This window comes from Amblyomma mixtum, chromosome 8 (genome assembly GCF_055824585.1).
Source record: "Amblyomma mixtum isolate Tamu chromosome 8, ASM5582458v1, whole genome shotgun sequence".
NCBI lineage: Eukaryota > Metazoa > Arthropoda > Arachnida > Ixodida > Ixodidae > Amblyomma > Amblyomma mixtum.
This window is the reverse complement of record NC_143019.1, coordinates 137,138,258-137,150,418: the sequence shown is the minus strand read 5'-3', so window position 1 is coordinate 137,150,418 and position 12,161 is coordinate 137,138,258. Positions and strand designations below refer to the sequence as shown.

Genomic DNA, 12,161 nt, shown 5'->3' with positions numbered 1-12,161 from the left:
AATTGTTCATATTTAACTTTTTAACTAATAGAGTTGGATGAATAGCTGCAATTAAAGATTTGTAGCCCATCGTTAGTAATAGCCATATCAGTTTCTAGAATTTCTCTGTGGCTCGACGACAATTGGCTGGATCGTGCGAAAAAACATGCGCTTTTGAAAGCACGCAGGATAAGCAACCTCTACAGCGGACGTAACTAGTCATAAAAGCCAAATTTTGTCGAGCCACAACGGCAAGGCTATTCGCGTTTTTGCCAAACAAACGACCGGCTCTGTAATTGCAGCCAGGCGCCAACTCTAATAATTATAAGTTATTAAAAGTAATTAGTTAACCAACTTACTAGCGAAGATGATCCACCGGTTTTCTGGTGTCCGCCAGGCCTGGCCGTACCATGCCACAAAAGCCATAATTTTACCCTAGAAATCCTATTTTTGAAAGTGTTCGCTGAAACACCCAGTATATTGTTCCGCACGCTACACCCTAAACAGTTCATGTACCCAAACGTGGTCATACAGACAAGGCTGGGAGTTTCGAAAAGTACTACGTATATCTTAGTAAATACGACGGCAAAATCTGACCCAGAAATGGACAGGGAAAAGGAGCTTCGAATAGCACATGAGGTGTAAAATTGATCTGCTAGAATTCCTGATCCGAATGAATTAGCCCTGCCACTCTGATCACGGCACTCTTCCAATATTAGTGGCATTCAACTGGCCCTTGCAAATGCTTTACTTGACTGATTTGGAACGGAAGCAGAATTAGAAATACTCTTGTCGCTTCCGTGTGGTTTGAGCCAATCCCAAAACACGTTGAATTTGCGTGAAGCTGAACTCACCACCTTGATTCTTGCCCGCTGACAAAGAGCGGAATACTGGAACGTGGCTAGATAAGTCGTAAGCCTTGAAAAACTGAGACGCTCAGCTCTGCTTAATGAGGACTTCGAGCTTGCACGTTAGGTTAAGCTTTTGCCGCAAGAATGCACTTAATTGCGCCCTCAGTGCTCATTTATCTCACTCGCTTCCGTTTATAATCCCTCTGCCCTGCTCCAAGCGCAGAGTAGCCAAACGGAGCATTGTCAACCTCCCTGCCTTTCCTCTTTTCCTACCTTAACCATAATTAATGATCTGTGAAGCTCTCTGTTTTCTCCCGCATCAATCAATTTTTTTTTTACTATCGTCAAATGCCCTCTCTCTTTCACATGTTCATAGTGCTCGGGATGGCTGCTCTCTATCTCAAACATTGCTCCGGTTTCTTTTTTTTTTAAAGAGACCTCGACTTATAACGAGGCACCTGCGATGTATCTGTTTACAAGCATAAAATACAGATAGGATGAGCGGCCGTGCAAGAAACCCTTCCGTGTCAATAAATGCAATCCAATTTAAACCCACAATTTGAAAACTGGCTTCGGTCCATGACGTTTTCCTTCTCATGATTTCAGTTCACTTGTCCGTCGTTTTGTGGCGCGAGGGAAAATGAAAGTGCAAGTCCTTATCGCTTTCCTGATTGCTGCGACTGCGTGCCGTAAGTAATTTAACACAGTAGAGACATTTCGAAATATGATAAACCTAGTAACGTGAACGTGTGAAAAAGCGGGAAGAATTTTTAAGACAGAGGTAATCTCAACGCATCCCATTTGCACAAGAACAGTGGTTTAACATTATACTAGAATAGAAAGTTGGGGGAGTTGGTATACGTTCATTTTGGGTGAAAAAACAGCGCGAAGGGATGGAAGACAAAGATGAAGGAAACCACACGTGTGTTAACTTCATCTTTGTCTTCCGTCCCTTCGCGCTGTTTTTCCTCCCAAAATGGTTTAACATGTTACTGACACACACTTATCAGGGCGCGGTATCCTGTGTTCTTGTGTAAAGTTGCAAAAATTGGTCTCATGAATTCAAGAAAAATAATAACCTAAGCGTAAACGTGTCAGCAAATAATCTGGTCTCGCAATCATGACATAGAATGCAAAACTCCTCTTACAGAAGTAATGATATATAGCAAAAAAAAAGAATGCTTGGACAGGCAACTTTCACATGAAAACAAAGCAGACCTTGAGCGTGGAACTGTTCCACCTCTTACAAAAGGCACATCCAGTAACTTGGTGTGGTTTATGGAGTCTAAGGTCCCAAAGAAACTCAGGAGCAGGCATCGAAAAATTTTGACCACTTGGTCATTAACGTATACTAACAACCCACAGTACACGAACCTCTAGCGTTTCATCTCTATCGAAATGCGACTGATGTGGCCGGGATCGAACCTGCGTCTTCCGGGTCAGCAGCAGAGCACCATAAACATCATGCCACCGCGGCGGCATTCATTAACTTCAGCCATTACTTCCCGCCAAGCGTTCACTTTCTAAGAAGCTTTACGCATGACGTCGACATAACTACATCCTTTGCGATGAGGAGAGGGTGCCCATTTGCACCTGGAGCTCCATTCCTGATATTTTTTTTTCCGATATCTTTAGCTGTTCTTTTTACATATTAAAGTCCAGCTACATTTTTTTTAGCTATGAGAGAAAACGCTTGCACGTAATTTTTGTGCTCTATGGCTGGATTGACGAGGAACGGCAAAAAAAAAATAGAATGGACAAAATTTTCATTGCGTACTAGTACTTCTTGAAAAAGTCAGCCATGCGAGGATAAGCCTTTGCGCAGCCACCGGCCGTCGTATTGTTCCAGCTAGTTAAGTTTACTCAGGCGGCTAATGTGGCTAAGCAATATCTCTTCATACTTTTTGATAATGTCTCGTGACACGTACGAGATTCAAATACAATGACATCTTTCTTTCCATTCCACAAAGATGGACTTGACCTGGTGCGAGGCAATCAAGGGTAAGTACCGTGCTTCATTTACTCTTAAGACCATTGGGTACACCCCGAATTTCCTCTCTATTTGGATGTGTTTTCGTACACGTATTCTCAGCAACTAATGCACAGTGCTCATCCACGTCTTTTGAATTTTAATTCCCCATTTTGTTTTCATTGAACTAAAATACAGTTTGTGGGTTGTAGCAAATATATACAATTTATAACATTTTTCTCGGAGCAAAATTTTATGTTTGATTGCGTCGAGCAGAGAAGCACTGCAAACTGGGAGGAAGACGAAGGCCAGACAAAACACTCTGGCGCAGAATAATTCCTTTAATGCTAAAACTGATAAAGTTGATGGCCTGTTATGGTGACTGTGCCCTGAAATAGAACCTAGCAGAAGTGGATTGCGACTTCTTCCCAACAAAGCCTCACCCTCATCATCATCATCAGCCTGATTACGTTCACTGCAGGGCAAAAGCTTCTCCCATGTCTTTCCAATTAACCTCGTTCATTTGCCAGCTGCGGCCACCCTATACCCGCAAAGTTTGTAAGCTTGTCCACCCATCGAACTTTCTGTCGCTTCTTGCTACGCTTGCCTTCTCTTGGAATCCACTCCGTTACTCTTAAGGACCAGCGGTTATCTTCTCTTCGCCTTATCTCTAGCTGGTGGGAAGTTCCGCGGTCAGCTTTTTAAACATAAATAGGACAAAGGACTAAAAGCCTTCTCTGCGGATACAGCGCCGCTGTATCTGTCGCCTCTCCACCTTCTTCGCTTTCAGTACGCTCTTTCGCTTGACAAAACGACGAACCAACTTTCCCAATCATCTGTGCTTGTCTCGCTTGGATTTTAATAACATTTATCTTAAAATATGTGACGTAAATTGGCGCCATCGTATTTCAGTAGCTTTGCATCCCTGTGGAGGCAGCGGTAGAAATACTCTCCCCCCGAAACCATTTTTGCAGTTTTCAAAACGAAGATGAAATGTAAGAAAAAGTAAATGCGAGGTCAAATACAAGGGTCATGTCTACTGAAGTTTTTTAAAAAAAAAGATGCACTGAATCAACTCCTTAGCAGCTGCAAGTTACGCAGTCGATATCAGCGCCATTTATACGTTTATTATTTTGTTTATCAGTTTCCCTGTACAGACCACATTGTAACAGCTACTTAATATTTTGAATTGAAATACTTTCGACAACGGTCCACCTGCGGCAAACGTAACAAAGTGTAGCACAACATAATGTTCCAAATGTCTTGAGTGTTAACTCGGACCATGCTGCCATCAATGAGCGGTGTCTAAGATGGCAGTTCGGAGAAGCACATTTGGGGAGGCATTTTTGGGTGCGCACTCGGAAACGATGTCGTTAAAGAATTCGTATTTTTGTCTGGCCAATTGTGGCAATTTTTGAGAAGGTCTAGCTGTGCTAGTTGCCAGAACACAGGGCTTATGGTACTGAGAAATGAATACAGGAGCTTCTTGTGCACAAAAGACTCCTTCGTCACCTGACTCTTCCACATACTCCAAACATCTTGGCCTTTGAAAACAACCTGCGAAAGTGGTTGCTCTCGGTAGCCATTATTGAAAAATTTGCGAATGAAAGAGGTCTATGCACGTTTTCTAGCGTAGATTAACGAATACTTTTTAGCCTACGTCTGTCGAGGACAATCTAGCCCTGCTCTGAACCTGTTATTGGGCGGTGCTCAGTATTGCTACGTACTTAGCCAAACTCTCGCGCGCCTGGCCTCCCACAGGCACTAACTATCCATCTATGTAATAGGCAAACGAATCTGTCAAAATAATCATGCAGGGTCGAAGAAATCGCACACTTTACACGAGGAAAGACGTACTGAGTAGGAGGGGTGAGGGTTCCTTGAAACATGTAATTTTTTTTTGGCTAGTAGTTTCCAGGGAGTCACTTTGACTTAGAAAAACATTGTTTTCTTTTAGAAGTCATATTTCATTGCAGAAATTGGAATTAATTTATAGTTTGCAATCAAACAATCCTGAAGAAAACTATATACGCCAAGTATATTGGTAGGAACTCAGCTTCAACTTTGCCCAGTTGTTCAAGCGAGACCCTGCCTTTCTTAGGTATCAGTATTGTTGAGGAACTTTCTTGCAATACTCAGTATAGTGGAAGTGTAACTTTCGTGGATCGGACAGTTGGGTTCTAAATCATGAACACTACTTAAAATTACTGTTCCAATAGGTTCATAAGGCGCATAGGGCAAGCAAAACAGAAAAAAAAACAATTTCCTGGTGTCTTGTTAATCTAAAATGACGAAATCATCCTCAAGATCTCTGATTGACTCGCAAGCTTCTACACTTTTGGGTATAGCCTGAACACATGAAGTTGGAAATAAAGCGTCGAGCAAGCATGCCTGATTTCTTTCTTTCTTCGATTGGAAGATCCATGAATGCATACCCTCGGTATGCATTCTCGATACTTGGTATTAAAATTTCCGCTTAAGAACTCATATGTAGCTTTTACAGAGCTAGGATCAATTCTGAAGTACTCTAGGCTTTTCGGATACAAGCTGCAGATCGAAGACAATGACGAGCCTTTCACTGAATATTAAAGATTGTTTAGCATCGTCATAGTGGCGTTGCATCTGATTTTTTCTCACGAGAACTCAATGCGAATGCAGAGATCTCGGTGTGACTGTATACAGCAGCGGTCGTATGTTTTTTTTGTATCATACAGAGGTTTCAAATTGCAATTATTAAAGATAACTTTACTCAGGTGACTTCAAACCAGCGTGTATCTATGACCCTGAATGTTTCTTTAGTTCCTGAAAAAAGACTTTATCACAGGAAATCATGCTGCACTCTTTAATTCGACGACCGGAGCTGACAACGGTGCAGGTTGTCAAGACATGCAGTTTTTCGTTCGATATGCCCGAACGTACTCTTTGCATTTCTATGATATAAAATACTCGCAAGGAAGTCTTCCAGGATCCCACACCGCTTGTCTTTCACATTATCGAGGCGAAATCATTATATGTTCAATTAGCAGAAAAGCCGTCCACCGTTGTTAACCGTCTAAGGCACGAAGTTCCTCACTGGCGTCACCATGCTCTTGCATGACGACAGCAGTAGATTATACGATAGTGACGTCTACAGAAAAGAAGAAAATATCAATTTTCTTTTGAAGGCGCGGGCAATTCAACAAAGGACCTTCAGATTCCAAAGCGAGCACGAAATCCATAGGCCACGAAACTACGTTACTTCTTAGCGAATAAAGGTTAACCTAGTGTAGGCTCTTTCTTACGACTCTATGCTGATGAGTAGGTGTGTTGTTAGAAAGGAACGAATCTTTAATGAACCTCGCAACAGAGCCCACGTTCAGACAACGCTTTCGCATTCTCACATGTCAGCAGTCTTAATTGTTTCTGCTCAATGTTTTCCCCTGCGTTATAGCAGGCGGTGCACAGGAGATCCCACTACAAGGGCTCTGAATAAGTTATAGCACACTTCACTATTCAGGAATGGGTACCTTTGCATAAGCTTCCGTCTAAAAGGGTACATGTTCTAGCTAAACATGCACACAATGTTGGCCATGTAAGCTGACATCGCCAAGACGTTCTCAGAGTGCGAAATATCTCAATAGTAACTATTCAAGCCGATTCGAAACTTTCCTAAATCTCCGCGGTGTCACGCATTGAAGTAACTGCTGTGCTAATAAGAGTGCCGCGTCTGCTCTTCTTGAGCTCTCCCATTTCGAAACCTTTTCGCAGGAGACCCGACGATGACGGAGTGCTCGGCAGGTACAAGAGAGGTAAGCACGTTTCTTCCCTTGAAAACATTTCTTTGAGAAGCTGCTGTGTTTCCCCCGAACGATGTAATGCACTTGAAATTTCGTTATTAATAGCAATTCAGTCCAAGCACGTGTGTAATTTCCAATGATTGCAGAGTTTTGAGTGCCAAGCTGCAGAAGCGGCAGTCAAAATATATTGAAGTGGAAGGGCGGGGATTTATATTTACATGCGAATTTTCATTGGGCTGACAGAAATCTCAGCCTATGGGCATTTTCGCCATTCGTACTGCAGTACTATACTGCACTGTGGTTGTAATGTGGCCACTGGCGCCGGCTGTCACAACTTGTTACAAATAACCATAGGAGGAATAAGCTGAGGATGATAATGCGGATTTCGAAACAGAACAAAGGTCTTTGGGAAGTACTCATTCGGAGTCAGATGTTAGCTCAATGCGCTTTTTTTGCCGCGTTTAAAAGGCCTCGTAATTTAAGTGGGGAGGTGTACGGCAATGACAGAAAGATTTGTTTAGAACATGTGCGTCTAGAAAACAACACCACACATTACTACGAACCACGTACTTGTATATAAGACTGCTATATTTCACAATATTGTCACGTGTTCTAGGCAGCTGTTACAGTTTCATCAGGGCTCTCAAAGCTCCTATACCTGCTGTTGGCCACGTATTACAGACGCCACCGGCAATTCCTCAAGTTCCGTTTATAGAAGACGGTGGACGCACCAAACGGCGTATTAATCTCCACCGTATCGGAGGACCAAAATACCTGAGCGCAAGGCGTGCTCGTATGGCATCTGCCTCACACCCTGACTGGCCCAAAATCGAGACTGCTTGGTGAGGTGGACAGATGCATCGGTGTCCGTCTGCTCTGGGCGCGGCCGCACGCCGCGCTTTCCCTGGGTTTTTGCACACCCTTTCCCTGCGATTGTGGCATGTTTACGTCGGTCGCGCTGGTGGTCACCAATGGTAATCGCAGTGCTGCGAGGAGAACAGAACATATTTTGCATGTTTCCATTGCCACATACTTCTCTTTGCTTTCAGTAGTAAAGAGATATTTCTCCTCAAGGGACACTACATGTCAATGTTATAACATTCCATAAATAGCAGGCATAAAGCTGTTTTCATTCACCAGAAGTGTTAAGTTTTTTTAAATGGGGCAGCTGAAATTTCTATTATATCATTTCGTGGAGGCTGGGTTCACGCTACACAACCACTGTCAATCAGTGCACAGTGAGTGAAGTTAATTAAATGCATGCACGATCTCCCTTAAAATCGTAGAAAAGTGCAAGAATTCTGTAATGTTTATGTTAACACACGTGAAATGAAACCATTAGCACGAAAGGTCTTCACTGTCCGTTCTAATATATGCAACAACAATAGAATTCAATTAAAATAAAATTTAATCATTGGTTCCCAATATGCGCCTACTCTTGTGCGGACCGAACACAATGACTTTTCGTCAACAGCAGCGACTTAATCGTAGTTCATGATCGACCACTGAGATTAGTGCCGCGTTTCTGCCACAATGTTGTCAACGCCAAAGCATGCAGCGCACATCTGTCGCTACCGCCACGTAGCTTAAAGCACGACAGAGATGTCCACTGTGCCAAAGGGCAGTTATGATGCGCCTTTCTTTTGCCTTCGAAGCTCTCCCTCGCTCTTCGCCGGTTTCGTAGCTTAAAGCGCTGCTAAGGTGTCCACTGTACCAGAAGGCAGTTATGCACATGTTTTGCTTCATCTCAAGATCAAATGAAAATTAAATTTCCAGACACGGTGATCTTGGCTTTACCCAGCGATATGAAGCTTTCACTTCAAAAAGAAGGGTGTCAGGAGTAACCTGTATGGAGGAGCAGCAAAAGTGCATAGCAACCATCATTGCTCCTGTCTTCTCAAGTCCACTGAATGCCTTCTTGGACAGGGAATACATCCGCGTGTGGCCGAAGTCAGTGGAAGGGGAGCTGGAGGTTGTTAGCGCTAATACCGAGGCAGGTGAAATGACGGGAAGGCATGCCTGGTTAGTACACTGCATTGTAGTGCGTTCTCAGCGTCTTTTTCCTGCGACGCTGCCTTGTGATTTTATTTTTCAGACCAACAAGGTCATCCAACGAGCGGTGGACAACAAGATAATCCCACGAACGGTCGAGACCCTACCTTGCCGGACAATGTAGGCAGAGACCTTGAGCTAAAACTCATGGGGCTATCCTTGGACCGGTTGGCTGACAATCCCAACATACATCCTTTTTGGCGCACCGTTGGCAAGTTTGTGGCCCGCAGAGTACTGAGCCCATGGGGACACATCTTGGGATGGTTGCTCCACGCCGATCCTGCGTATTGACGCTCAACGGCAGAGAAATGGCCTTGACGCAAGACTAAAGTTTTCGTTATCCGTAATAAAGGAAACTAAATAGTACTGTAGGTTCGTTGCACCTACACACATTGATAAACAAGAACTAGCGGGATATATATAGAATAAAGTAGAGACCACTTCACATAGGCCTAGACATGCAGATTTCGAAGATGAGGTCTGTAATGCGCCAATATTTGTGATGTTACCCTTCGCCAAAGAGAGCTTTCGCCGAAGGAAGCCGCAACGCACCACTGTTTTAGTTAATCTGCAGCTAGAGAGAATACAAAGTAAATATTTTGGGAAGCTCTGTCATATTGTCGAGCTGTATTGCCATTTTCTGATAACTGTCAGCGTGCTACACAGAATTCGTAACCCCAGAATTTTTTTTAGCTTTCTTGGCAGCACTCTGCTACGCTGCAGTGAGCGGCTTCTGCAGCGAGGGACACAGTCTAAACAGCTGAGCGTTGCATAAGTGCGAGTTTTCCGCGCCCCATAGCACACACCAACTAAATAGACACGCGCACTCTAAAGCGTTTACGCAAAAATGTACAGTCGATCATTTCCAGTGATATGTTGAAAGAGTTATTTCCCTACCTGTTCGCCATCATATTGCAGATTTCAACAGCAGGATACGGATGGACATAGCACAAGAACAACTCAGTGTAACAACCCTCCGCCTTTATAGCGAGCAGAGGCGCGATGTCCTATTTACGGTCACCCGCCGTCCCTCCAAACAGTTTTGCGGACACAGTAAAAAGTTAGGGCGGCCAACAGTGCCGCAAGAATGCACTTAATTGCGCCCTCAGTGCTCATTTATCTCACTCGCTTCCGTTTATAATCCCTCTGCCCTGCTCCAAGCGCAGAGTAGCCAAACGGAGCATTGTCAACCTCCCTGCCTTTCCTCTTTTCCTACCTTAACCATAATTAATGATCTGTGAAGCTCTCTGTTTTCTCCCGCATCAATCAATTTTTTTTTTACTATCGTCAAATGCCCTCTCTCTTTCACATGTTCATAGTGCTCGGGATGGCTGCTCTCTATCTCAAACATTGCTCCGGTTTCTTTTTTTTTTAAAGAGACCTCGACTTATAACGAGGCACCTGCGATGTATCTGTTTACAAGCATAAAATACAGATAGGATGAGCGGCCGTGCAAGAAACCCTTCCGTGTCAATAAATGCAATCCAATTTAAACCCACAATTTGAAAACTGGCTTCGGTCCATGACGTTTTCCTTCTCATGATTTCAGTTCACTTGTCCGTCGTTTTGTGGCGCGAGGGAAAATGAAAGTGCAAGTCCTTATCGCTTTCCTGATTGCTGCGACTGCGTGCCGTAAGTAATTTAACACAGTAGAGACATTTCGAAATATGATAAACCTAGTAACGTGAACGTGTGAAAAAGCGGGAAGAATTTTTAAGACAGAGGTAATCTCAACGCATCCCATTTGCACAAGAACAGTGGTTTAACATTATACTAGAATAGAAAGTTGGGGGAGTTGGTATACGTTCATTTTGGGTGAAAAAACAGCGCGAAGGGATGGAAGACAAAGATGAAGGAAACCACACGTGTGTTAACTTCATCTTTGTCTTCCGTCCCTTCGCGCTGTTTTTCCTCCCAAAATGGTTTAACATGTTACTGACACACACTTATCAGGGCGCGGTATCCTGTGTTCTTGTGTAAAGTTGCAAAAATTGGTCTCATGAATTCAAGAAAAATAATAACCTAAGCGTAAACGTGTCAGCAAATAATCTGGTCTCGCAATCATGACATAGAATGCAAAACTCCTCTTACAGAAGTAATGATATATAGCAAAAAAAAAAGAATGCTTGGACAGGCAACTTTCACATGAAAACAAAGCAGACCTTGAGCGTGGAACTGTTCCACCTCTTACAAAAGGCACATCCAGTAACTTGGTGTGGTTTATGGAGTCTAAGGTCCCAAAGAAACTCAGGAGCAGGCATCGAAAAATTTTGACCACTTGGTCATTAACGTATACTAACAACCCACAGTACACGAACCTCTAGCGTTTCATCTCTATCGAAATGCGACTGATGTGGCCGGGATCGAACCTGCGTCTTCCGGGTCAGCAGCAGAGCACCATAAACATCATGCCACCGCGGCGGCATTCATTAACTTCAGCCATTACTTCCCGCCAGGCGTTCACTTTCTAAGAAGCTTTACGCATGACGTCGACATAACTACATCCTTTGCGATGAGGAGAGGGTGCCCATTTGCACCCGGAGCTCCATTCCTGATATTTTTTTTTCCGATATCTTTAGCTGTTCTTTTTACATATTAAAGTCCAGCTACATTTTTTTTAGCTATGAGAGAAAACGCTTGCACGTAATTTTTGTGCTCTATGGCTGGATTGACGAGGAACGGCAAAAAAAAAATAGAATGGAAAAATTTTCATTGCGTACTAGTACTTCTTGAAAAAGTCAGCCATGCGAGGATAAGCCTTTGCGCAGCCACCGGCCGTCGTATTGTTCCAGCTAGTTAAGTTTACTCAGGCGGCTAATGTGGCTAAGCAATATCTCTTCATACTTTTTGATAATGTCTCGTGACACGTACGAGATTCAAATACAATGACATCTTTCTTTCCATTCCACAAAGATGGACTTGACCTGGTGCGAGGCAATCAAGGGTAAGTACCGTGCTTCATTTACTCTTAAGACCATTGGGTACACCCCGAATTTCCTCTCTATTTGGATGTGTTTTCGTACACGTATTCTCAGCAACTAATGCACAGTGCTCATCCACGTCTTTTGAATTTTAATTCCCCATTTTGTTTTCATTGAACTAAAATACAGTTTGTGGGTTGTAGCAAATATATACAATTTATAACATTTTTCTCGGAGCAAAATTTTATGTTTGATTGCGTCGAGCAGAGAAGCACTGCAAACTGGGAGGAAGACGAAGGCCAGACAAAACACTCTGGCGCAGAATAATTCCTTTAATGCTAAAACTGATAAAGTTGATGGCCTGTTATGGTGACTGTGCCCTGAAATAGAACCTAGCAGAAGTGGATTGCGACTTCTTCCCAACAAAGCCTCACCCTCATCATCATCATCAGCCTGATTACGTTCACTGCAGGGCAAAAGCTTCTCCCATGTCTTTCCAATTAACCTCGTTCATTTGCCAGCTGCGGCCACCCTATACCCGCAAAGTTTGTAAGCTTGTCCACCCATCGAACTTTCTGTCGCTTCTTGCTACGCTTGCCTTCTCTTGGAATCC

The 12,161-nt window shown here is 43.4% G+C and overlaps 1 protein-coding gene across 25 annotated transcripts in view; it reads left to right on the top strand.

Moving 5' to 3' along the window:
- Positions 1 to 12,161, top strand: part of LOC149334583 (uncharacterized) — a 122,616-nt gene that overhangs the window by 79,406 nt on the left and 31,049 nt on the right. For 12 of the 25 annotated variants that reach the window (XR_016284764.1, XR_016284761.1, XR_016284762.1 and 9 more), the window contains 4 exons: positions 1,437 to 1,519; positions 2,801 to 2,831; positions 6,547 to 6,587; positions 7,257 to 7,323. The exons of 1 other annotated variant lie outside the window; for it this stretch is intronic. Coding sequence is in view for 10 of the 24 variants with exons in the window: in XM_089555196.1 (XP_089411322.1) it covers positions 2,801 to 2,831; positions 6,547 to 6,587; positions 8,671 to 8,747; positions 10,177 to 10,259; positions 11,541 to 11,571 (263 nt within the window). In the remaining 14 variants the exon portion in view is untranslated. Of the gene's footprint in view, positions 1 to 1,436; positions 1,520 to 2,800; positions 2,832 to 6,546; positions 6,588 to 7,256; positions 7,324 to 8,670; positions 8,748 to 10,176; positions 10,260 to 11,540; positions 11,572 to 12,161 lie in introns of those variants that run through there. 12 more of the 25 variants (XM_089555196.1, XM_089555191.1, XM_089555194.1 and 9 more) reach the window with 5 other exon arrangements.